Genomic DNA, 26,643 nt, shown 5'->3' with positions numbered 1-26,643 from the left:
GAGAAACCACCAATATTCCATATAACAAAACAGTCTAGTTTGAGCTGGACCAACCTGATTAAATAAATAACCAATAACAATACAATGAGTGTGGCCTAATACAACAAGGGCGCCTATACATACTGAACTGCCATATTGGAATCAATAATAGAACAGCAGTTTAACAGGAAACAATATGACTAAATATATATCCTAGCTGATGAAGGCCTTGCTTTGGGTTTTTTTAATTTTGCTTTTATCGAATATAATGCCACTTACTTCATAGAAATTCTAACATTTAATACAACAGACAACCAGTTTATCACAATAGGCCTTTACAAATAAAAAGAAAGGCTTTTGCTGGGGACCCTCATTAAATTTTAACAGGTAAGACTGTGCTTTCAATTTTAATATTATGGCTTTAATTTTCGTTCTTTATTGTAACGTTTTCTTTCTCTGTGTAAATACTATAAAATAATGGACTGGGAATTTTACTCTGAGAAACGTAAAAAGTTTAACAACAACAAAAAAGTTCAAAATTATGCCAAACAATTTGTTTTTTGCTTATGTGAATATTATATAAATATTTGCATAAGCAAAAAACAAATTGTTTGGCATAATTTTGACGTTGAACTTGTTTTATCTTATTACACTAATATGCCAACTTGAACTTGCAGCTTTATTAAACAAAATTTGTGACATTTGCTAGATTATGCTGTTAAAAATATTTGTAATCGCTTTTACACATGATATAATTCTGTATAAACACCTAACAAAGTATCCTTTATGTAATCATAGAACAAAGATTTTTAAATAGATCAGTCTTGCTGGCTTAAAATAAATCTAAGCTTTATTAACGTGTTCTTTTTTTGCACGATTTACTGAATAAAAAGGAATTGTAGTTCGTCTATGCTATGGCGATGATAGTAGAAGTTCTTGTCCTTTACCTGGTTCTTTATATTGTCTACATCGTTGCCATTGAAGAAGACGATTCTATGGCTTTATAAAACTATCTGTTTTAAAGTCAAGGTAATAAATAATTAAAACGTGGCCTAGCTGTTTGGAATAGTTCATTACCAAAATACAAACTCTGTTTAGATTTGCGTTGCGCGTAAGAAGAATGCCGTACTTTAATTTCTACGAATTAAAGTAAACGTCAAACAACAGTATTCCAACCAATCTTGATATTCTACGTACAAAATTAAACTTAAAACTTGCAATAATTTTAAAGTATTCAGCTAAAATAAGAGATTGTCTATAAAAAAAAATACTGGACTGCTTTTTGATAAAACCCTTTACCATGCATGAAGTGCACTGGCGTTTGCCTAATTAACGCTTCGTTAACCGCGTCTAAGTCAAATGGAATCTAAAATTTATTTTTTATGTGAAAATACATTTATTAGTTTGTCTTACTTTTGCATGGTTTAGCGTTTAATTTAATCATTCTACGTCAACTTATATGACAAGTCGCAGATCCTTACATTTTAGGGGGTTCTTTCTTAGATTTTCGAAAAGCAGGCAAGTAAACAAAATTTAAAATTGTTGTTTTATTATTTATGGGTAACAAAATTAATGTTTGAAGTAAAAATTGCTGTGAAATATATTATTTTAATCCTTTAGTGTTACGCGTGCCTATTGTATTCAATAAAAATAAAGCATATATAATAATTATATTAACTAATTTGTAAAATAGTTATTGTTGAATAATAATTTTATTTAAACAGGTTTTTAATCGATATTTATTCAAATTTGCTATTTATAAAATCAAATGCCACTATAACAAAAAAAACTTTGATGTATGTTTATGACCTGAAACAGTTACAATTTTAATTTTTTCGGGGATCTCCCAAAAATTTTTTTTATAAAGCGCATGTTGGATGTTGTTTTAAAGCTATAGGCTTGAAGGCTAGATTTAAAATATTTTGGTTTTGAATATATTTACTTCATATTTAAAATAACTAAATATGGATACTGTTTTACCAATTGAAAATTGCGATGGAAACAACCTGGAATTAGCGGAATTTGAAAACAGATATTTAAAGGAAAGTTTGCCAGTTGTCATTAAAAGTTATTTTCAAAATCTGAGTCCTTCAAAATGGAAAATGGATTATCTTTTGGAAAAAGTTGGGTCTAACACGGTTTCAGTTCGTGGAAATACGAATGTTGATAGCTACAAGGTTTTTAAGTTTTTTATTAAAGTTATTTTGGACAAGGTTTATGATTTAATTATTTATGTATAAACATTGTATATATAAAATATTATCAGTAAATTTTTTTTTTATCTTTGATGTGGGAAGATTGACTTTATGATTTGAACATTGAGTAGCACTAGTGACCTCGACTCCAACTCAAGTTGACTTTTGCAGGTTGGAATATTATAGAATATAATTCCCCAATAATTGAGGTGCTAATTAGGTGTTGGCCCAGCAGGACTTTATTCTATTTGCTTTACTTAAGGGCGCTACAGCATAGGAACAGTTGGGATCGAACCTAGGACCTCATGTAGTGAAGCCAAGTGTGTTGACCACTACAGCTCGCTGCCGGTTTAAATAATGATTTTACTTATAGCATCTTTTTTATTTTTTGTTAACATAGCTTTTATTTGGTCATAAGTAAAATTTATAAAGTTATGTGTTTTATAACAGGTTGGTAAGGAATACATAATACGGGAAACAACGTTTAAGGAATATGTTTCTGATCTTCGTAAACGAACACCAAGAGGTTTAAGTTCTTATATGGCTGTACAAAATATCAGCAAAACTTTTCCCCAACTTCAGGTTTATAGATTGATTATTTGTGACCAGTTTTTATAATAAACAGCATTTATTTTTTATACCAAAGTGTGGTACAAAGCATTAATTTTTTTTACCAAAATTAAATTTATTTAGTCATTGTAGAATTTCTTTAAAAAAAAAAAAAATATTTTAAATATTTTTTAGGATGAATGTGAATTGCCTAAGCATATTGGCAAGGTGCATAATGGACCATTTTTGTGGGTTGCCAGACAAGGTCATTATGAGTATTGTCATTTTGATCCTGATGCCAGCATGTTAATGATGATTGAAGGAAGAAAACAAGTCAGATTGTATCCCTGTCAGGATTTAAAACATCTTTACCCTAACCCACTTGGGTCGAGAGGAAAAACTGTACAGTCACAAGTCAGTATTACAAATTTTACATGTTGAGAATTTTTTTGTTTGTAAAAAAATTTTAAATTTAAGAGTTTTTTTTTTAGAAAATAAATTTTTGTTTTTAGGTGGAATGTGACAATCCTAACTTGAAAATTCACCCTGAATTTTCGAAAGCAACAAATTATTTTTGCACTTTAGATTCAGGAGATATGTAAGTAAATTTTCCAAAAAAATTTAAGCTTTAAATTTAGTTTGTTAAAAAAGTTTTTTGTATGTACCCTGTAAGGTCCATTTTTTATATATGAACTAAAGCGTGGTCAAATTGCTTGACTTTTCTATGTGAGGTTCTAGGTTAGATCTCCACTACTCTCATGCTTTTAAGTAAGGCACTGTAAACAGTATAAACTCCTGCTAAGCCAACACCAAACCAGCAGCCTAGATATTAGGCATTTATAATTTATAATATCCCAAACTTCCAAAGGCAACTCAAGACCGATTTGGAGTAGCAAATGTAGCTCTTATGTTTAAGTTGTAAAATAGATCTTTTCACATCATGGGCAAATAAATATAGAAAAATGATTTTATATATATGTGTTTTTAACTTAAAGGTTATTTATTCCTGCATTTTGGTGGCATCAAGTCTCATCCTTAACCGATTCCGTTTCAATGAATGTATTTTTTGGTGACCAAGGTACAGATAAATATATTATTAGAATTATGGAACCTCCTGTGTGGTGCTCTTTCAAGTACTGGCTCTTAAACATTGTTGAACAGGCAAGTGGTTGGATTTTATTAAAAAGTAAATGCCATTCGAAAGTTTGAGCACTTATATTATTGATTTGTGTTATTATATTATTGATCCAAAATAGTAATTTGCTGAATATTATAGAAAAGGTTTTTTGGTTTCCCTGCTTGTATGCTTTAACCAAGACAAAGTACTTGTTTTTTTTATATAAAATTGAAAATGTAGCCTAATACAAAGTAGCCAAAATTATTCCTATTTTATATTATTATAATCTTTTGAATTTACTGTTTTATGATATTTGTAAAAAATTATCAGAATCGTTTTTATCCGTCTTTTACGCGAACTCTTGAGCGCCTTCACATGTGTGTGGAGTATCTTTTGTTAAAACACTTTCACGAGGTGGCGCCAGAAAGCCACGTTAACGAACTGGTGAAGGTCATAAAAGATTATTTGGGTTTAAAAGAACTGCCAGAATTTAAGGGGTAAGTGTTAAATTATAAGTTCTTTTTATTTTTTGTATATATAAAACTATGTTGTATTTAAGAACAATAAGTTAAATTAATATATGTTTGCAAAATTTAAAAAAGCCTGTTTTTTTGTAGCGGGGGAAAGCACCCACCACCACTTAAAGTAAGGGGGCTAAGGTGGAGATGACGTCACGAGATATTCCAAAAATTGATGACGTCATCAATGGTGGAAATTTCGGGTAATACTTTACCTTAATCAAGTTATCACGAACCAGCGGTGAATTAGTTTTTTTTTTAACAAATTTTTTATTAGAAATCAATTTTTTATGTTTTTTTAAATTACATTTCCATTCGTGACTTTATATGTTTAAATTTAGTAATTTGTTAAGTTAAAAATAGTTAGGAATCAACTTTTGTAACCCTACGTAGCCACATAATTCGTTTTACTGAAAAATGCTTGTCTGGAGCTAGTCACGAAATGGTGTTATAATTTATATTTATTTTTAAAAATTAAATTATATTTATCGTATAATTGGTCGTGTTTTTTTAGGGTCACTCAGAAGGCGATAAGTTTGTTTGAAATTATGTAGAATTACCAAATATTTTGAGATTTTCCACCAAGTTTTAACCAGTATTTCTACCATTTAAAGGTAGGATTTTCTATTTTAAAACTGCTTTTAGTTAAAATAATAATATTATCCTTCTTGAATATACAAAGGTATCGCATCAATATTTCTTTAGTATTTGCATATAAAAGAATTTGATACAGAAGTTCGATATATATATTTCAGTTCAAAGATCAAGAATTTGTTTACGCGAAATTGTTAAACTCGTTTACTAAGAGTTCAAAAGTTAAAAAATCGCCGCGTCATTCTATTTGTCGAACAAAACAATTAATAATACTTAATGTCGAAACATATATATCAAAAGAGGTTATAATAAATTTATCTCACTGTAAAGTTTTAAAAACTATTTTTAAAAAGTGAATATCACAAGACTGTTGTTTTATGTCATGTTTAAAATATCTTAAACATTAATAAATTGCTTTTGATCGACTCGATTTTAAAGCAATGGACGAAACAAACAAAAAACAAAGACTGTTTTGCAAAAGTATTTATATTAATCAGCCTTACTTTTTTAATTCTAGTTGATATAAATCGCTTATTACGAACATTTAGGCACAATAACGCAACCAATTCTAACTCAAAAGCGGAATAATTATTTAAAATTGGCAGGTAATATTACACAATTCATCCCTTATAGGTGTACTTAACCGCGGCTAGGAAGTTGTCAGATAGATATCTATAACAGGGCATTAAATATTAGCCTTTAATTATTTGTTTACTATAATCATTAGCCTATAGTTAATTTTGTTTTCAAGGGTTCTGTTATTGTAAACCGGCTTTTAATTACACTTTACTTCGAATAGGGAATAAAAAACAGGTTATATGTGGCTTCAAGTGCCCCTTCAGGTGAACCAGTTATTCAGCGATTATTTTGAACCAAATGCTGTTGACCACAATTTTGTTTGGATAAATTTGGAATTCCCAATCCAATTTGAATATAACGTTTTCAGCTCTGGTATATATCTAGTATATAAGACTAAATAAGCCTAAGTGAAATAAACAAAGTAAGTAAGGTAATTTTTGTCGTTTATGTACTGCCTAAAGCTAAAGAATTATTTTTTTCTATATCGAGGTTTAATTATTAGCGTATATATATAGCAAACCAGTTTAGTATATGATTATTCACTAGTTGGAAAGTTTAAGTGCATCAACAAGTAATATAGCTAAAAGCGTTTAATAAAATACAATAAAAACGTGCCAGTTCGGGACACTCTATGGTGTGATGGTACTTGCCCGGTAGCAAAGTTGATTTCACAGTAATCAAAAGTTCGTTCTAATTAGTCGTAAGTATTGTATTCAGTAAGTCGTTAAGCCATGCAATTTGATATTACGATAAAAAAATCAAGTTTTTATGTTGTAGTAGTACTGTGAAAAAGTATGGAACCGACTACAAAGCGAATATATAACTCGTTTAAGTTACTTGCATATAGCTAATGCGCAAAAATACAGTTTTTGTTTGTCACTTATGGTAATATTGACCTTTAAATTTAATATAAACATAACTCCCCTTTAACTAATAAGGACATATTTATCCAGTTAACAAAACCAGAATACCTAGAAATAGTGTACAAATTGATTCAGCGACATTTCAATGCGCCTTTTTCTTCATTATTTTTAAGTGATAAACACTTTTTTATGGAATTATAAGCGCAAAAACATGTCCTATAATATTTAGTAACTGTTGTTTTGTCTGCAGCCAAGCCCATAATTTCACTCAGATCGTAATTTGTAAAATTTTCAATTAAAAATGTAATACTTCGTTCTTATTACCGACTGCTGAAAGATTTAAGTAGATACCTTGTCAGTCATTTTAAGAGCTTTTTTTCGGAATTGCATTTGAAATTTTAATCCTAGCAGTTCATTTTAGATTAATTTTCATTTATTGACGATAAGTTGCATTAGTATATATCTATAGATCACAGTTATATTAAAAAAAATGACTAGTAGAAAAGATTTTTGATGTTTCAACAAAAATTTGTGTTTTTTAAATTTTTTATTTTTTGGATCTTTAAGGCTTACAGAATCCCCATTTTACTGATAAAATCTATTTTTGGTATTACCATGTTATTTTAACAGATAAGAAAGCTAAAAGCACAGTAGCATAGGTTAGATGCATTACTACTCTTCACAATTAAACAAGTGTTTGTAATAAAAGTAGGTTTATAGGCTACTTTAAAGTTTACTACTGGTCAGTAAACTAGTTTTATAAAACGAAGCCTCGCGGCCACACATTTAGGTTTTTAGGTTTACTAAACGTGTCTTTAAATTATATTTTAATTGATTTAAAGTCGTGGGTGTGTTAGTTACCCGTAAATTAACTTGCTATTAGATTTATGAGTAGGCCTGATTACTACTTACTTTTAACTTTTAGTGAGAAACCGTAAAAAACATATTTCGTTTATGTCCGTTTTAATTGTTTTTTAGTAAAATACTTCAGCCTAATTTATTGTTTGTGTGGTTTATATTCTTCTTATACCTTAAAGGTGTAATTAAAGGGATGTAAATAGTAGTTTTTTTTGGAAAGTCATTCTGCGTAACTTCAGGTTATAGTTAGACCTGAAAATTTTTCTTTGTCTAAATTAATTATAATTACAGTTTAAAGAAAATCTTTAAACAAAGTTTAAAGAAAATCTTTAAACAAAGTTTAAAGAAATATTTTCTTACATTATAATTTTTTTTGTTTAATTTAATAAAGCTTTAAATATTTAAAATGTTTGATGAATTACAAAAGTAGTGAAAGTGATTCAACATTTTAATCAATCATTCGAGAGAGATGACGTCACTTGCGGGAAAAAAGGCTCTCTCTCCCGAGATTGTCAATGTGCAAGCCACCGAAAATGGCAGCGGTCTTAACACATTCAGAACAGCCAACGAACCGTTAATAAATGATGATCTTTACATAAATACCATCACCCAATTCGGTTTAGCTACAGACTTTAGCAATAACCTGACAGGTAGTAGTGCATTTGCAACGGAAAGTAGTTATTTAACTGCAGAGGCAACAAACGCTATGCTAATACCAGGAAGTAATATAACCGACAACCTAAGTTATCAGCTCAACTCCACTTCAACGAGCTTGACAACTTTTGGTGACGTCACTCTGTCAGATAAATCTGCAATTCAAACTATCGGAATCGTGTTTGGTTTTATAACAATTTTTGTGGGCTCGACCGGTAACCTATTAACGATCTTCGCCATTTTATCGAACTCCGTATTGCGGACCCCGTTTTACATTTTCATTGGGAATTTGTGTGTGATTGACTTTCTAACATCGGCTGTTATGATGCCTTTTAACGTCAATGCATATTTAAACGAGGTAAGAAGAAAACTTGTTTTTGATTTCATTTTAGAGGGCAATTTTTTTCTTCAGTTTTAAAAATAAACCAAATTTTAAACTCATTGAACACAATTTTGAACTCGTTGTTTTCAAACCCTATTTGTTGAATATATGGTGACCACGTGTTTTTGCCAGGTGGTGTTGCTTTATGCGTGAAATAATTGCGTGATAATGTCATGTTTAATAAATCTAGTTTATTTATTTAAGTCGTTTTGTGGCTAAACACTTGCGGTTTTAATTTAAATCATTTATTTTTGAAAACAATTACAGGAAGTTCAGGTGAATAATTATTAATTATATTTTAAATTGTTTAATTAATTCAGTAGGTATGTAAAAAAATAATATTTTTTGTACGTACATTTAAAAAGTGAACCTGACTTAATATAAAATTATTTGATATTTTACTATTTTTTTGTTAAAATTTTGCGTATAGAAAATGGGTTTTAAATTTTAAGTTGTCGCCGTTTTATTACAGTATACTTGTCGCCGTTTTATTACAGTATAGTTATACCTTATACTTGTCGCCGTTTTATTACAGTATAGTTAAATCCTCTAATACTTGCACACTGTAGAACAAAAAATTTAGCTTTATTAATATTTAATGAAAGGTTACTTTTTAAATCTCGATTGCAACTAAGCAAGTGTTGCTTTTAAATCCGTTTTGGCAGATTGATATAACGAGTTTTATTTTTAATTAATAATGCAACGCTGTAATGTATAACACCCACCTTAGGAATGCCGATTTTATAAGACGTAATATGTATAATGTATGCAGCATATCGTTTGCTCCCTTTTAATTGGATTAAACAAAGGTATTGGCACGTTGTTTGTTTTATTCTAAATCTTTTTATTCTCACCTTTCGCTTAATTTCAATTTTGAAATTCAATTACAATAGACAGTATCGTAATTCTATCGAGCTTGGATTCGAAAATTAATTTTTCCAAGAACTGAAACAAAAGATACGGATACTAAAATTTATCAAAATGTATTTCCATTTTTGTTACACAAATACAAAATTACAATAGACAGTATTGTAATTCTATCGAGCTTGGATTCGAAAATTAATTTTTCGAAGAACTGAAACAGAAGATTTTTTATCCACCTTAAAAACAAACGGATACTAAAATCTAGAAAAATTTGATTCCGTTTTTGTTACACAAATACAAAATGCAGTATAGAATTTACACATTTTAGCCTGTAAAAAACACTATGTCGTATTATGTTAAACAAAACACGTAACAGTAGTAAACAAGTTAAATTTCATCTTTAAAGAGGAATTCAAATTAAATATGTAAAGCAAATAAGCTGGCATTACGTATATATTCAATTCCCATTTAAATATAGATGTGTTTTACTTCCGTGTTAAATTATTTCTCCTGTTTGTAGGACGTAGATATACGCACGTAATTGTTTGCTGGGACTATCACGTGAAGATTAGTAGCTTATGCCATGATTTATTAAAACTAGTAATAAATACAAATCCCTAGTGTTTTTTTAATTGGTTTAAAATGGTACTAGAATCACATGTAGTTTATGTCTTTGCGAAATATTTTATTTACGGTTACTCAAATATATGTTATATTTTGTATATGTTCTTACCTTATATACCTAACTTTATTATTACTATACACCTAATAACAAATAATAATCCATTCTAAATAGCTTAAAGGACCGTAAAAGTGTTTTGTTTTTTAAATATTGATGTTAAGTTACAAGGGATGGCCATGTGTCTTAATGTAGTTACTTCCGTCAAAGCATTTTTGAACATGTTTTAAAAAAAATTACAAGACCTTAGCCAGAATTCTTTAAGCTAACTGCTTCGTTGTCTAATTTTTCCGGTCAGTTTATACGTAATGGTGACCTCACAGAATTTTCTCTTTAATTAATTTAATTAAACTTCTATTCCCAATGGTTTTAGCGTCCATTTAAAAGGACAATAAACCAGGTCCAGCTTACTTGTAATTATCAGGAGTTTGTCTAATGCAAATTAAATTAATTTGTTTTTCTTTTATGTACAATTTTAATTTTCTTATGCGCAAGTTAGTGAATGGGTATAGTTGCTCTATATAGATCCTGTGCCAGCATTTGACTAAGCATAAATATCTGATGTCTTATTAAACGAGTTAATAGGTTATTAAGTGTCCAGCCAGGAAATCAAATGCAAAAATCGTTAAAAAAATGCAACTCAAACTGATTTGCAACAATCTATAGTAAAATAATGTCATTGCAAAAGAAGTAATATTCTTGCATTACTTGGTATTAAATGATAGATCTAAATTAAGTCACAAAATTTTATTTTTTATATATTATTTAGTAAATTTTTTCAATCAAACTATTATCGTTGTTACCTGTTCACTTTGATTGGTAACTGTAACGGAAATGCATAAATTTGGGCGTTAGTTTACCTTTCGTATCGACATTGATTTCTATAAATTTTTAATTACTATCAACGCTTGATATAACATTTTATGACACTGACACCCTCTTGACAAACAAACCATAAAATGATGCTTGTTCGTAACTTTATGTAGATATCGTAATTTTACATTTCTATTTTATTCAAAACAGCGTTTATTGATTGATAGAAATCACTATTGATTTAATTATTTAATTAATAAAACATATTAAATGCAAATTTAATTTTTTAACGGGTTTGGTTTTATATATGAATGAAACTTGAAGTTCAGAAAATCCCTTAGAGATTTTAAATCCAATTAAAGGAAATTGTGCATTAAAAATGTCTTAATTGAGCGCTTTTTTATTTTTATTTTCCCTATATTAAAGATAGTATTTATTTGTGTAATAATCTATTGAAATTAGTGGACAGCGCTTTACGTATGTCCAATTTTAAGGTTTTCAAATGCAAAAATTGCCGTTTGTGGTGCGCGGTTAAATTAACACAGAAAACCATAATTGCGACCATATGACAACAACTAATTTAATGATAACTACCTTTAATCAGTAATAATGCAGTACTTGACTATATTAATTTTAAATATTATTTTTCCATTTGAACGTTTATGTTTTGTCTGCTATTTTGTACATCGATAATTCTGTTATTTTTGAATTTTAGTAACAAATAACTGTTTGTTTTTTTTCAAGGTTTGGCCGTTCGATAACCCGTTCACCTGCTCATTTATGGCGTATTCCTATTACTGTTGTGGATACACGTCAATTGTTTGCTTAATTGTAATAACAGTTAACAGGTAAATAAACGTAAAGTAGAAATTTGAACTACAATACATAATGTTATGTATAGATTTTTACTACATTAAACAATAATCTTTGGCAATTTTTGCCGCTTCAGTTGGGCTATTGTAAAAGTGTTTTTGTGCTTTGTAAGTAAAGTTTTCAGGTTTGTTTATCTAATTTTGTGGTCTAAAAACACATACCTTTCATCTAACTAACCGTATAGATTATAAATATGACCTTAATATTATATAAATGAATATCTTTCCATTTGTTTTTAGTTTCGAGTGCTTGATTAAAAAAACTACGAATAAAAAGTTTTTTTTAAGTATAAATAAATTTGTTATAGTTATAATAACTAAAAAAGTATAATATGGGTATATTTACGCTATAATTAGTTTACCAATCAATATTATTAATATAAAAATGGTTAAGTATTTTAAGGAATCACATATTATCATAATAATTCTTCGAACTAAAAATGTCAAAATATATATATATATAAAACGTGTTTCGAGAACTCGTAACTTTTCTTAGTAAAAGAGGTTAAATATTAATTTTCTGCTATAACAAAAGATTACCCTTTTGTACAAAGAAAAATCATGTTTTTATTGCATGACTGGAGTATTAAAAATTCAATACCCCTTTATAATATACTACAGACAAAAAAACGTACTACAGACAAAAAAATGACACACCTTGAATTATGTTGTGTATATATAAATAACAACGTCATCAAAAATTAAAACTGATGTTTTGTAATAGGTAATCTGTTTTTCTAGCTATAGATATACGCACTTAGCACAGTTACTGCAGACTTTACTTTAAAACAACAAATGTTATCAAGAAAAATAATTTTGTAAAAATCCCTAATTTGAACACTGAAAAATATCCCTAATTTGAATACTCAAATTTGTCTAAGTTAAAAAAACAAAAAACCGCGTAATTATAGGTGTTTTTTTAACTATTTTTTTTTACGTTTTGGTTACTTATTAAGATCAGTTTGCCGAATATAAATTTATTTTAAAAATTTCTTTGAAATATTTAAATTACTACCACGAAAATATAAATTATTAATCGAAAAATTATTTTATTTTACATCAATTGTCATAAGTATTAGGTTTAACCTTTTAAGACAATTGCTACTTACATAATATTAATCTAATCTAAAACTTTATCTTTTTTAGGTTTGTTGGTATCGTGTACTCTGAATGGTACGACCGTCTATTTACCAAAACTCGAATCTGTCTCATTATCGCCATCTCGTGGTTGTTTGCGCCTACTTTTTTGTTCCCAGTTTTCTTTTTTCGAGGTGGGGGTTATGGTTGGAACGAAAGGCAAACTTTGTGTGTTTTTGACGCAAGGGCGTTTACCAAAGGCCAGATTTATTATATGCAGGTAAGTCAGACATTTGTGCTTTTTCACCAGCCACATGAGGTTCTTTGTTCGATTCCCGTCGTTGCCGGTTGTTATTTTTTTAAATTTATGTATTCGATTTAGTTTCTTCGCGTTTTGTTTCAATTTTTCCCCTTGCTGATCATGATCATTTTGTATCTGAAGATTTTTTTGAAGTCCCGTCACAGCGCAACAAAGGTTATGACAATGTCGCGCAAGAGTCACAACACAGCAAGCATGGGTATGCAACAATTTATAATATTTTTTTACTGAAATTTAATTTTAAATTCTTTTATATTTGTAGTTAGTAAAGACCGATATTCTAGCTATTATTCTTCAATCAACCGTGAAACTCCATCCAGTTCAGTTTCTGAAACTAAAGTTCATGACCTTTCAAGCGACATCACAAAAGTGACGGTCGAAAAACCAAAACCTAAAAACGCCATTAAAATGTAAATTTAAAAATAATTAGTTTGCTTTTGAAAACTATTCAAATATAAAATATTAAAGCTAAGTTTAAGTTTTTTAACATATGTGTATTTAGACATTTGTATTTATGTAGATTTTTGTTGATTTTTTTTGTTTGTTTTGTTACTAGACGTATATCAATTAGTGATAGTCAAATATCTAATCCACATGCCTCAAAAGTTAAGGCAGAAAAACGGGCAACTTTTAATTGCGATCTAAATACAAGGTAACTACTTAAAGAAAAGTAATTTATTCATTTTTTTTACAAATTAATTTGCTCAAAATGGTACTATTTATTTTATTTGCTTTTTAAATCTTTTATAACAACTTTATTTAAAAAAAAAAAAATTTGCTATTTTTAGTGATTATAATTTTATTTTATTTTTTTCAGTACCAAGTCAAGACTAGAAAGTATTTCAGCCCCTTCTTCGCCACAAATAATTCGCAAAAAACCTTTACAATCAATCCTCTCCAAATCTTCAACTATAATTCCCGAGATATCAGAGGAAAATCACAATATTTATAATTATTCGATTCTGCTTAAGTTAAAAGCAGAACAACATAGTAAGTAAATTAAATAAATGCACTATATCTCCTAGATCAACTTTATCTAATTTAATTTTATTTTAAAGCTGAAAATGTGAGAATAAGCTTAAAAAGTAATACATTTAGGCTTATATATTACAATTATATTAATGCATTGTATAGTGTTTCTTTTCCTAAAATTTGGTCTAGACAACTAAATTAGCGGTCTGAAAAGTTGGGTGACTTTCATTAACCTTGCTTGTTCACCGTTATTGCTTAAAACTGTAATAAATTATATATTGGCATTTAAAAAAATTTTAATTTAAGTTTTGTTTTTTAGAAACTTTAACAAAAACTGATTCACAAGCAAGTATTCAACAACATCAGGCTTTCAATCGATCAAAATCAAAGTAAGTAAAATATTGTTTGATTGAAATTTTGAAGATTTATAAAACAGAGATTTTTCAATTTCAAAATTTTATTCTAGAAATATATATTTTTTTGAAAGACATTTTCTATCGATCTCTAAATTAATTAAAATTTTCCGGTTTTATTCTAATTAGGTTAAAATGGCGACGATCCACCAAAAATACCTAAAATTTTATTTTTTAAACATTTTTCTCAGTTTTATGTAGAAGTTAGAATTTTTGATGACAATTTTTATGAAATTAAATAAATTGATTTTTTGTGATTTTTAGTACAATTAAAAGATTGACAGCAATGGATTTGGAGGCCAAAAAGCGAAAGGTAAAACATTCGTTTTTCATTTTAAACTTCATTTATTGATTTCATTAATTTTTTATTGAGCTCATAATTTAAATCCTAAAATTAAAGTCATGTTTTTTGTAACCCAAACTTAAAGGTTGAATTGTTTAAAATTGGATTCTCCTAAATTATTCTAAAATTAGTAAAACAATATTTATTTTAAATTTTTGATTTCTTATTCAAGTTTTAGTGCTCCAATGACCGGTAAATTTAACTTTATAATTTTATAGGTTATGGACCGCCGTTTATTACGGGTCAGCGTTACTATATGTGTTATGTTCATGATCCTATTTCTGCCCAGTGTTATTGTAAACCTAATACCAAGATCGTATGGCATTGACGACCGCGGCCACATGTTCGCCAGCGTCATCACGTGGTTAAATGGTTGCGTAAACCCGATCATTTATTGCTTCATGAACGCAAGAATGAGATACCAGTATCAGTAAGTTAAGTTAATATTTATTTTTATTTAGTCAACGATAAACGGGGTTCTACTCAGGCTTTTATTTTAATTTTTGATATCTTTATTTAACAATTTTAACATTTATTTGTAGAGTTCTTTTAAGAAAATTTTGGTGGAAAATTTGTCTCTGTCTAAAAATAAAAACAAACTTCGACCGGCCGGGGGCGCTGCAGAGACACAATTCGTCACGTTATTCTCGTCGTTCATGACCTACATTTTCCGAGAAAATTGTAATTTTTTGTTTGCCTCAGCATTGTGATTTAACATATCATATTTTTGTTTCTTTTTTGTATTTTGTAGTACTAGAATAAAATAAATTCTGACAGTAAAAATGTTTTTACTTTTTAATTACTAAGTATTTGTTATTATTAGGTTAATTTTTAACCCATTTAAACGTATGGCGTTTTTTGTTTGAAGATTTTTTTTAAATTTCGGGTCAAAACATTAAAACATAGTCTATATATGCAAATAGAACAATGTTTAAAATACTCCTTATTCGGGGAATCGCCTATTGAATTTACGATAAAAAAAAATCGAAAACAAGATGACGAAATATTTCAGCAGCTTGTTTTGTTGAAAACAATTCACAGAAAGTATTTTATTTTCGTAAAAATTTACTGTTTATGGAAAACATTATAGAAGAAAAGGCCTAAAAAAACGCCAAAAATATTATTATCGTATTATGTGTTATTATTTCTTAATAAGGATAGCCTACAATAGTCTAACTTTTACCCTATAATAACAATTATAGGCACCAACTGTATTAAAAATAAATGTTTTTATGATCAATCTTGTGTATTATATACACTTACATCTATTTATAAGCGGTATTTTCAAAACATTTTGCAAAATTAATTGCAGTTTGCAAAACGGTTTTGTTGAAAGATTTTATCTAAGTTTTCGAAACCGAGAGGCGTGACGATAATAACAACTTAATTTCCGAACACGTGATCTTATTCGGCGAAAGTTTAAACCTAACAAAGCCCGTGCTCAAAATATTAGCTTATGTAAGTTTTAGCCGAGTAAAGGTGACTTGCCGAATTTAAATTCCGATTAATATTTACAATATAAACTCGGATTTAACGAAACTTTGCACAACAGTTACTGGAATTGTCATCAGCACATTAAGTAATTCAAAAAAAAAACTTGACAAATTTCAGAAATTAAGTATATAAAAGCTGTTTTTTATTCTAAAGAAGGGCGTTACATCTAAACACCTTAACGTACAGTTGTTAGTTTGTTTTATTATGGTAGTTAACACAGTCTTAATAAACCCCTGCGGGTCAATGCGTTTTGTGTAGTACCCGACTTCGACAGATTTTCTAAGTAGGAACACTTGTTTTATAACACTGCAGTGCAAAGTAGGCAAAATTTTGTATTTAAGATAGATTAGCCGAGGTTATTAGTTTATTAACGGTCAAAAGGTCATGGTAACAATTTGTTTGGTAAATTTCTAACAGCAGTTGTTTAACTATATGTTAAGGTAAGCTAGGTGTTTTCGTATAACTGATCAAAAATAAGCTAGACTTCGTTGTAAGCGAAAAAGTAAGGTGTATATTACGAAACTAGTTTATGACGAATGTGTATGTATGTGTTGTTTTAGGCAAATGTAAATAATAACACTACAAGCTATTTTGCCTTAGCTATACGGCTGTTAATGTAAGAAGGAAAATTGTTGTAATGTAATGTAATACGATAACGCTTCGTAATATCAAAATCTTAACCCTAAACCCAACGGTGTGAGTTATTTACATATGAATACTCTTAGTTTGACCCGCGTGAAAACATGTTTACTGTTTTTGACTCTGAAAATTTCTAACAACTGGGAATACCGCAGAAAGAGAGAGTCGTTTATTAGATGTTAATGGAATACGTTATAAAAAGTAAAGCAGCCATTCGTTTTTTTTCTTTGTTTAAGGTTTAATAAGTCGTTTGTTTTTTAAGGGCGCTTGTTTTTTGATGTAGTTTATTTAAAAAGGAGGTGTTGTAATATCCTTACAGTTTAATGACAGCACACCAAACATTGCGAAATACTGTTACAGAACTGAGCGTTTATTTTTTTGCCTGGCCTTTTTCTCCTGTTGCCGGAAAATCTATTCTTTTAAGACGATCAGCTGATCGCGGTGACGCGATGTTATTGCGAAACAGAACGCACATGCTACACAAAGGGGGCTTGACGTATATTGAGCAACAGGGTAATTGGGCAATACTATAAGGTTTAATGAAAGGCCTCGTTTAATGGCTAGATATAATAACATAGACAGGCTAAAGGCGCAACACTTCGCCATGCTATTACATTATAGACATATAATTTACTTGTATTAAATATAGTTGTATAACGATCGGTTTGTTTAGTGTATTACTATCAGCAGGTGTTTAAATGTATAACAATATTTTTTCTGTTCGAGTTTATACTGTGTTTAATTAATAAAAAAATTTAGTTTATTTACCATATATTTTTTCAAATATTTTTATAGACTTTTAGTAAAAACATGGCTCGTAAAGGAAGTAGTGCAGTAGAGCTAGTTACAATAGATCATATACATCGCATTAGAGCGCTGACTGTTCAGCATGTTGAATTATGTAAATCAATAACATCAATTTTTCATTTGCTCTTGTCTGCTATACAGCTGCGAAGTTTTGAGTTAGGGTTTTACTGTTTTAGTTGCATTAGGCAAAAACAAATTACGTGTGCTATATGTTAGGCCAATACCAAAGTTTGCGATTTACGTGATGGTATTGCTTAATTTTTTTGTTTTTATCACGGGGCAACCAAAATTAGTTTTTCGGGTATCAAAAGCAGAACCTAACTTTGTTTTATTTTTAAGCAACAGTCTAGTACCAGTTTATGAAGCTTAAGTTAACGAAAACAAATTACATGTTTTGGGTTTAGCTAAAAATAAGCAAGCCAATGTACACAATAATATAGTTAACATACTAGCCGTTGACCACTTAAAAACGTAAACAGATATTTAACATATGTTTGTACGCATTTCATTGATTTTTTGCCTGTTGGTCAACAGTTTACAATATTGACCGGCCTTTACAAAGTACTGTACATTTCGGTGTTTAATAACCCAAAGCCAGATGTTATTTAATTACAATCATATAGGACTACATTGTAAAAGATCAGTAGAAAGGAATAAGCGTTTATAATGTAATGTTGTATTAAAGTTTGGTTGAATAACATTGCATGTAAAAGGGAAATTTTATGCTGCATTTAAACGTCATTTAATCATGAGCCCTTTGTTTATATTTCCGCTTCGAAGCTGTAATAATATGTTAAATGTGACGTCATAAAGAAAAATCACCTTAATTCAGCACCTGTTATTTTGCAGAAACTTTATATATTTATCTAAATTTACTTCGCAAATCGTATAAAAAAACAGAATGGGAGAAGTACACGTTAATCTGGTGGAAGAGAAAAGCGAGAAAGCTGATTCCGTTTCTATTACAGAGGACATTGTAAACGAAACCCATGCTGAAAACCAAGAGGTTACAAATGCCCAAAACGATACAGAAAACGCTGTACTAATCGAAGATATAAACGAAAACAATGTTAAATCGATTAAGGACAGTCCTAGCGTTAAGTTTACGCCGCCAACTTACATAGAAGTCACCAAGGACAGTCGGGATGATCATTTTAACAGCCACGACCGCCTGGCCTCACCTACAGCTTCCAGAAGTGCTTTTGCGTTTGGCTCGCTCGATATTATAATGGAAAACGACAAGGACAGCAACATGAACGATAAAGTGTAAGTGAATGCAGATATTTATTGATGCAAAAGTAATTTTCTTAAGGTTATTTAGAGAATATTGATTTTGGATTTTTAGAAAATTTCGATTTAGAGTTTCGAAAAATAAAAAGCGAAATAAAAATAAATTTGTAAGTTGGCTTAGTTTAACAAAACCTAAATACTAATTTTACAGTGGGATAATATCAAAGCCACAGCGCTGGGGCTGGGTTGTGGTCGTGGCTTCTTGGATTGTCATGATCCCAATAGCTGGCGTGCTTTCCAGTTTCGGGAACATCGTTTCTTCACTTACCCAGGAATTCAACGCCACTAAATTAGAAGCAGGTAAAAAAATCAAAAAAATACTATTTAGAATTTATGGAAAATATTGCGAAAAAACTTGCACGTTTTTAACTAAGCGTATTCATAAATATATTTATTAGCGCAAGAAGTACAATAGGAACTTAACCATAAAAAAGTTCAATGGTTAACCGATAATGTACTAAACCTTTAAACAATAGATTATGACGACACCGTTTTATAGTTGGCTTAAATAAAGGGTTAGCCACATATTTCACCACAGTTTTAAACCGCAGACCTCGCACACAGTCGTAAAAAAGTGTCAAAACAGGACAATAAAAAAATTACCAAAATATTTTTTTTGCGGAACCCGTTTTTAAAGGCTCACTTTTTTATCGTGTTTTTTTTCTATTTTTGGTCCGAAGTCCAACTAAAGTTTCGGCCTGTTAGCAAAACTCTATTGTTAAAGTTGACTATGGAAATTTTCTTTGGGGTTGGTTACCATGTGACTTTGTTTTTATTAGTGTATCACGCCTTAGCCAGGCCTAAAGCGCGTGACGGTTGCCTTTTGACTAACATTAATCGTAGGGTTCCTTTTTTGATAAACAAAAACACGGCAAGTTATAATCTATAGGCGTCGACTGTTATTGAGTGCTTGACTCAATCACGTGGCCCGGTATCTGTTTTGTGGATTATATTTCAATTCGAGTAATGAGCTGTATATTGAATTGGCGATATCCTGGTTTAGTAGCAGCCGGCCTGGTGTGTTGTTGCAGTTTTATCTGTATAGCTAAATCATAATACACTGTGCTGCAATGCTGTATTTATTTCCTACTAAAACTGCAAAAACAAGTCCAAAAAAAGCACCAGCACTTTGATATTGTTTTTAAGCATTTGTTATATAATGGATTTAAAAAGGTTTCAATGTGCCTGTACACATAATCCCTTTTTTTAATGTTATGAAAGTACTAAATAGATAATGTTATTACCCGAGGCGCTTCGTGTTGTGTATTAACATGTTATTCTTTAATGTTGACGTTCGGGTTGTACTTAACTCGCTATAGGGTCACATATTACGACTCACATCGAATAAAACAAATGGGTAATATTTTTCAATATAAAACTTAATGGCATGCTTCTGTATAGTCTATTTTAATAGTTACTTACATAACAACCACAGCTTTTTATTTTTTGTAATTTTATGATCTTTACTATCGCGTTTTACTTTTTATCGTTGTTTTTGCAGGCTGGATTGGCTCGTTGGCTTTTAGTTTTACGGTCGGTACCTGTCCATTGAGCACTCCACTGTTTGCTGTTTATGGCGCCCGAAAAGTGGCTTTTGTGGGAGTTATTGGCGCAACAATAAGTTTAGTTGTGACGTCATTTACACCAGTTCTTCACTTAATGTTTTTAACATATAGGTATTTGTTTTGACTTAGTTTTGAAACTAACCTATTTGGTCGTTTAAATTTTAAAACGTTCACACATAACACTTATTCAACCCGGTATATTAACTCCTTTTTGTTTTTAAACCAAGTTTATGTATTTTTAAATTGTTTTAGTGCAATGCTGGGTGTTTTTGCCAATTTTGTTTACAACACCGCCATGAATTTAACGGGACAATATTTTCCCAACAAGCACCAGGCTCTAGCGACATGTTTGGCATCCGCTGGAATTTCTTTCGGTAAGTGATTAATATACGCAGTTCTACCCCGCTTTAAAGCGATTTTTTTAAAGGGCAGTTCTGTGCTGCTTTAAAACAAACTTTGTTACATAAATTATTTAGTGCAAACAGATTTCCAATTTTCCGCTTATTGAACTTTATAGTGTTTTGCCAACCACCTTTAAAAATAAAAATAGTAGGCGTGAAAAATCCAAATTGTTTTTGTAATAAAATAAAAACTAAGCTCTTAGCCTTTCTACTTAGCAATATACAAAGAAAAAAGCTGAATTAGCGTCTAGACGCTACACGCGTCATAATCTAACCCATTATAGGTAAAAGTAAAATAATAGGCACTCTTAAACGATTATGTTCCTAAAAAACTTGTGTATTTTTTATATCATAATAGTTATAACTTTAATAAAATATTTTGTTTAAAGGTACATTGTTAATCAACCCACTGGCTGCTGCATTGGTCGATGCGCTAGGCTGGAGGTACACCATGCGGATTTTGGCTGGTGGTATTTTTGTGATCGGCCTGGCTTGTGTGGCGACCTTTCGGCCTGTAAAAACGGACGAGCAAAGGTTAGAAACCAAAATCCGACACTCGATGGATAAGAATAGAAACAAAGACCCGATGTCGGAAGCTTTTATACAAAAAACAAGCGAAAAGTTGAAAGGTATATTTGATTAACATTTTTTCATATATTTATTTATCCTTGATGTGGGAAGGTTGACTAAACATAAAGTAATCAGTTTTCCCGACCTAGTCTTGAGTTGCCAATGGTGGTTTAGGATATTATAGGTTATAAGTACCCCACAATTAAGCTGCTGATGAAATGTTGGGCAGCCGAAAGTCTTACCGTTTAAGCGCCTTACTCAAGGGCGCTACAGCATGAGAAAATGCCTGCCTTTGAAGTATGTTCCTTTAAAAACTTTGCTTTACAAAATTTACATTTACGTGTACACATTCTATTCACGTAGATTTTTTTGTTTCATTAGTTGATGTTGAGGCTGTAACGGATTCAATTCAGCACATGCAAGTCCAATCCCACATGCACACGGAAAGTCGCATCAGTTTGGCAGCTCAAGAAATCAAGAAAAATGTGTTCAATAAAAACGTTTTCGACTGCTCCGTGTGTTCCAACCCGACCTTTATCTTATGGATGTTTGGCACCTTGTTTTGGAGTATTTCCTTTTTGTTCCCGTTCATTTTCTTGGTACGTTTTTGCATAGAGTTATAAACAAATGTGTGTTAAACTTTGTATTGATTAGTTTTTGTTGTTTAACGTCATATGTTATAGAGAAATGGTTTTAAACAGTCAAATCGTTTTTCTTGTCTTAATTTCCCTTGAGATATATTAGCGAAGGTCTTAAAATCGATTGTTGATTGTGTTTATACCCCAATCACATCTAACTGTCAGCACAATTCAGTAACACATGCTTTCTTTATGCAGATTGATTATATGGGGACATTAGATATCAGCCTAAAAATGGCAGGATGGGTGCTTACAGCTTATGGTATTTCCGAGTTCATTGGGCGGCTTATCTGCGCTATGGGCGCCGGAAAAATCCGCTTTAGTCTTGCCTATGTGTACGGCGTGAGTGCAGGTGTAGTGGGTATTGCAACACTTTTAACCCCATTGGGAAGATCTCTAGGAATTATGTATGCGTACGCAATAGGTAAGTTTACGTAATCCTTTGTAATAGTGCCAAGTCATAAGTATCAATATTACTCTACTTGTATTTCAAGTACCTTGAATTTCGATATAATGGTACACCAAACTCAAACATAATATTACGTCATAAAATTACAAAATCTTTTACTGTTTGGACTTGTCTTACAAACAGTTTAAGTCACACACTATTCTCCTTTGTTTGTTGAAATTCCAAATACATAATTATGACGTATTTTGTTTGTATTGAATTACAGTGGCGGGCATATCAGCTGGTACTCTCAATTCACTTATGTACGTCACGACGATGCAACTCTTCGGCAACGAAAGGGGCACTCATGTGTGGGGGTACATCAACGTCATGCTGGCTTTGGGTACGTCATATTATCAAAACATATTAATACATGTTCAGCTTTATATGTATTGTTAAATGTTCTTTAAAATAAGCTTTTAATGAGCCACAAATTTGTATTTTTTTAATAAATTATTCTTTAAATTAGGAATGGTTGTTGGTCCTGTTGCAGCGGGAGCTATATATGACGCAACAAACTCTTACGAGAGCGCATTCTATATGGGAGGAAGTGTTTTTATCGTAAGCGCATTTATCATGCTTACTATTCCCTATGCCAAAAGTCGTTTTGTCGAATCCGAACCAGAAGCTGTTGCTATTCGACAAAAACAGCCCAAAGCTTCACAAGGGTCTAAGTCTAACGGTATTAACGGAAGTGGGTCTATTGTCAAACCAGGAGCCTTAAGAAAGCTAGCTCAGCACCAAGCCGCCTTGAAAGCAGCTAGTAGGCGCACTTCAAAGTCGAAATGGAACGACGATGTTCATTCCCATTTGCAAGCGTTGGATGACATTGATAATGAGGTCAAACAAAACGAGTTTGGGGACATTCCGCAAATTGTTGTGAAAGCACCTAGTCATGATTCAGGTTTAAATGGGGTGGGCGTGTGAACAAATATTAGTTTTTTGTGATTTTAAATTCAAGAACAAATCTTCGCGTTGATGCGAGGAGAAGTCCATAGCGTCCCGTAATCAAGATTATTTGCAACACACCCTGCACTGCTTTTCCTTGTAAATGCCATACGCTAAAACGTATTTCACTGTTGCTTAATTATTTGTTTTCTTCTACACAACATTTAAAAAGTTATTAAATTAAAATTTGTTTAATTTTTCTTAGTGAAGTGCTACGACATCAATTGTGTTCTTTTTATTTGATTGGTCAACGTTTTTTTACTAGGCTATACCTAATAAGTTTAATCTGTGATTTTACCTTTTTCAATCAGATTTTTACATTCGTGCATTATAGTTCCATGTTATTTGTGTTTTGTTAGAAAGCTTCTGTATTTGTTTTTAGGTCAATCTTTTTAATACACTTGGTGAATTGTATTTCGTAGGTTAACCGTTTTTTTTAAAGCAGTTAAAAGTTAATTTAGAGTAACATATAAAATAAACTGTTTATGGGTTGGTTTTTATATAAAAATATTTAAACCTAGTTGTTAAATTATATATTTTTTAAATAATTTATGAGTCATAGAAATCACATAAAATTAGGAAAATTGCGCTTTGGCTACGCGTGATTGATTTTCAAATGAATGAATTGGTAGCTTGTCGGCGTGTTCGTTTAGTTGACGTTTAGCAGCTAGGAAGTTTATATTACTTCGTTCAATTTTTTACATAACAGTCCACTATGCCGCCACGAGGAGGATCAAAACTAAATTACCACATCAACTATCGGATGCGATGCACGCTACAAGACGGTAGGACTTTTATTGGTACTTTTAAAGCTTTCGACAAGCACATGAACCTTATCTTGGTTGATTGCGACGAATTTCGCCGCATTCGACCAAAAAAGGGGTCGACAGACCGTGAGGAAAAACGTACGCTCGGTCTTGTGCTGTTAAGGGGCGAACATTTAGTTTCAATGTCAGTTGAAGGACCTCCACCTTCTGGAAAAGGACTTGGAGTTCCAGGAGTTGGAAGCAGGGGACCAGGACAAGGACGTGCTGCTGGAAGAGGTATGGGAGGCCCAGGAGGTCCTGCCCCTGGTCTCCACGGACCTATGGGAGGAGTGGGTGGACCAGGTCCTGGTTCAATGGCACCACAAAGAGGAGGATTTGGACCTCCTCCAGGAATGCGTGGACCACCTCCAGGAATGGGAAGAGGTGGGTTTGGAAGAGGATTTCCAACTCAATATTAAACAAACCACCCTTCAAACTTAAATCAACCTCGATATACTTTCTTTAATCTTGCATCATGCCTTATTAATAAGGCCTATTATTTGTCCGACCTTTTTTCAGAGTCATCATAATTTTATTTCCTTTTTTCAGTGGAAATTTTCTGGCTTGATTGAAAGTTTGTTGTATGTTGGTGTGGGTTTGATGATCAGTTAATAAAACAAGCTTAAAATTATTTTGTATTGTTTAAATATATTTACACAGCTTTAAATTTTTACAAACGTTTTTTTTTTGCACAAGCAAAACTTACTTTTTATAACTTAAAATCAGAAAACAATCAAGAATTTGATTTTTTTTCATTAAAACTACAATATCACAGCAACTTTTTGAAATGCATTTTAGGTATACTTTAAGATTAAAACAAGTAATGTATATACATTAAAAAAACAAAAACAATTTTGAAATTTATAATTATATTAATGGAGGAACGTCTGGATTATCAACAAAATCGGGAGAATTTTTAGGTAATGGTTTTGTTGTTTTGGACTTCAACTTGGTTTTATCTTGTGCATTATTTGCAATGTTCGCAAGATTTTGTTCGAATGTTTGTCTAGTCCGAACCTCAAGCTTTTCGCGATAGGTCTGTGGTTTTGCTGATTGGTTTTGATTTTTATTCTTTTCACTTTTTTGAAGAGTTGAGATATAACTAGGATTTGATCCTGGATATAGTTTTGGCATTGTTATAATTAAATGACCAGTAATCTGTGAACGTTTTGCCACACTAGAATCCGGCCTTACCTCATCCATAAGAGCCAATTGTAATATTGATTCCTTCATAGTCACACGAACATACCAAGGTTGCACGTCGGCATCTATTAGCGACGTGTCCAAAAATTTATAACAAGCAATATCCAAGACTAATGCAGTGTCATCATCGTTTTCTGTAAGCGAAAATTCAATTTTGTCTTCATTTACATTAAGTGGTTTACCATCTTCATTGAATAGTCGACGAACTCTTTTCTCCTTCGGTTTTTCGAACTTGCTTTTAGTAGTTTTCTCTCGATTTTCCTTTAGTTTGTTTTGAATTACAACTCTACTTTCGGGTGTATAGTCGACTTTTTCTTTCCAAAATTCTTCATCTTTTTCCTTGTCATCCGCTTGGTCTTCATCATTTGAATCATCAAGTTCTTGTATCTTTGCTCCTTTTTTCTGCTCCTCTCGCTCCAACTTATAAACATATTCCTGGTCAAGGATGCTTTCTCGTAATGCAGGCAAGTCCTGTATAGCCTGTATTCTTTCTGATTTTTCAATTTCATGACCATCGAGATATCGTAACTGTGGTAAAGTTGCATACACATATTCCTTATACCCCTCATACTTTGTACATGGATTACCAGTTAGAAAGATTTCTTCAAGAAATATATTTTTACGTAAGCTTTCGATGCTTGTAAGTTCACCAACAAAGTTTACTGTCAGATCAAGTTTTTTAAGTGACTCACAACCCTGTAAGTTTTCTATTTTTTCCACGTTATTTAAAGCCAGGTTTAAGTATTCCAATTTTTTTAGACGGCCAACATTTTCTATTTTGCCGATCAAATTATTCTGAAAATATAAAATTTTTAAATCTCTACACCACTTTTCAATATGTTCAATTTTTTCCAAGTCTTGCTGGTGAAGTGAAAGCTCTTCCAGTGAATATATCTCGCAGTTATTATGTTCCGCTCTTTTGCGAATCAAATCTTCGGTAATTCTCACCATTTTGTTAAAAATTACCTGAAACTTTACAGTTCGTTTTATTTACCTGTTTTAAGAATTTGTAAAATTCTGATTTAATTAAAATTGCGACTTTGTTAGACTATAGAGGCAAATACTTTTAGACTTCTATATTGTGTCTTGCTTTTGTTAGTTTAACTGCAATCCGTAGACAGATAAAGATGGGTTACTAGGGGCACAAACAACGCTAAATTTAAAAAATAAAAACCATAACATTGTTAGTTAGTG

The 26,643-nt window shown here is 31.0% G+C and overlaps 5 protein-coding genes across 6 annotated transcripts; 4 read left to right on the top strand and 1 right to left on the bottom strand.

The window, feature by feature from the left end:
• The first annotated feature begins 1,896 nt into the window (after positions 1 to 1,896).
• On the top strand, positions 1,897 to 6,197 carry LOC145749956 (tRNA wybutosine-synthesizing protein 5-like). The gene is made up of 9 exons (XM_082565851.1): positions 1,897 to 2,156; positions 2,625 to 2,756; positions 2,919 to 3,137; positions 3,236 to 3,321; positions 3,719 to 3,884; positions 4,171 to 4,337; positions 4,458 to 4,599; positions 4,873 to 4,972; positions 5,752 to 6,197. The coding sequence occupies exons 1-7, from the start codon at positions 1,944 to 1,946 to the stop codon at positions 4,507 to 4,509; spliced, it is 1,035 nt and encodes a 344-aa protein (XP_082421977.1). The 5' UTR covers positions 1,897 to 1,943; the 3' UTR covers positions 4,510 to 4,599; positions 4,873 to 4,972; positions 5,752 to 6,197.
• Positions 6,198 to 7,642: 1,445 nt separating this feature from the next.
• On the top strand, positions 7,643 to 15,406 carry LOC145749955 (uncharacterized). Of its 2 annotated transcripts, none has more exons than XM_082565850.1 (11): positions 7,643 to 8,264; positions 11,389 to 11,492; positions 12,663 to 12,873; positions 13,036 to 13,111; positions 13,175 to 13,322; positions 13,469 to 13,564; positions 13,730 to 13,902; positions 14,204 to 14,273; positions 14,562 to 14,610; positions 14,859 to 15,070; positions 15,183 to 15,406. In XM_082565850.1, the coding sequence occupies exons 1-11, from the start codon at positions 7,722 to 7,724 to the stop codon at positions 15,298 to 15,300; spliced, it is 1,800 nt and encodes a 599-aa protein (XP_082421976.1). In that variant the 5' UTR covers positions 7,643 to 7,721; the 3' UTR covers positions 15,301 to 15,406. The 2 variants fall into 2 exon arrangements, with proteins under 2 accessions (XP_082421976.1, XP_082421975.1); XM_082565849.1 differs by having other exon boundaries at positions 12,976 to 13,111.
• Positions 15,407 to 17,334: 1,928 nt separating this feature from the next.
• Positions 17,335 to 23,854, top strand: LOC145750246 (putative monocarboxylate transporter 5). Its single transcript, XM_082566235.1, has 9 exons — positions 17,335 to 18,846; positions 19,022 to 19,170; positions 20,372 to 20,546; positions 20,688 to 20,809; positions 21,226 to 21,465; positions 21,788 to 22,005; positions 22,243 to 22,468; positions 22,719 to 22,835; positions 22,962 to 23,854. The coding sequence occupies exons 1-9, from the start codon at positions 18,482 to 18,484 to the stop codon at positions 23,417 to 23,419; spliced, it is 2,070 nt and encodes a 689-aa protein (XP_082422361.1). The 5' UTR covers positions 17,335 to 18,481; the 3' UTR covers positions 23,420 to 23,854.
• Positions 23,855 to 24,073: 219 nt separating this feature from the next.
• Positions 24,074 to 24,877, top strand: LOC145751565 (small nuclear ribonucleoprotein-associated protein B-like). Its single transcript, XM_082567743.1, has one exon. It carries the CDS (start codon positions 24,156 to 24,158, stop codon positions 24,663 to 24,665), a length of 510 nt encoding a protein of 169 aa, XP_082423869.1. The 5' UTR covers positions 24,074 to 24,155; the 3' UTR covers positions 24,666 to 24,877.
• On the bottom strand, positions 24,875 to 26,557 carry LOC145751563 (dynein axonemal assembly factor 11-like). Its single transcript, XM_082567742.1, has one exon. The coding sequence runs from the start codon at positions 26,398 to 26,400 to the stop codon at positions 25,114 to 25,116; it is 1,287 nt and encodes a 428-aa protein (XP_082423868.1). The 5' UTR covers positions 26,401 to 26,557; the 3' UTR covers positions 24,875 to 25,113.
• Positions 26,558 to 26,643: the final 86 nt, after the last annotated feature.

This window comes from Corella eumyota, chromosome 4 (genome assembly GCF_963082875.1).
Source record: "Corella eumyota chromosome 4, kaCorEumy4.1, whole genome shotgun sequence".
Taxonomy (NCBI): domain Eukaryota; kingdom Metazoa; phylum Chordata; class Ascidiacea; order Phlebobranchia; family Corellidae; genus Corella; species Corella eumyota.
The sequence above is the reverse complement of the archived record's forward strand: the minus strand, read 5'-3'. Positions and strand labels throughout refer to the sequence as shown.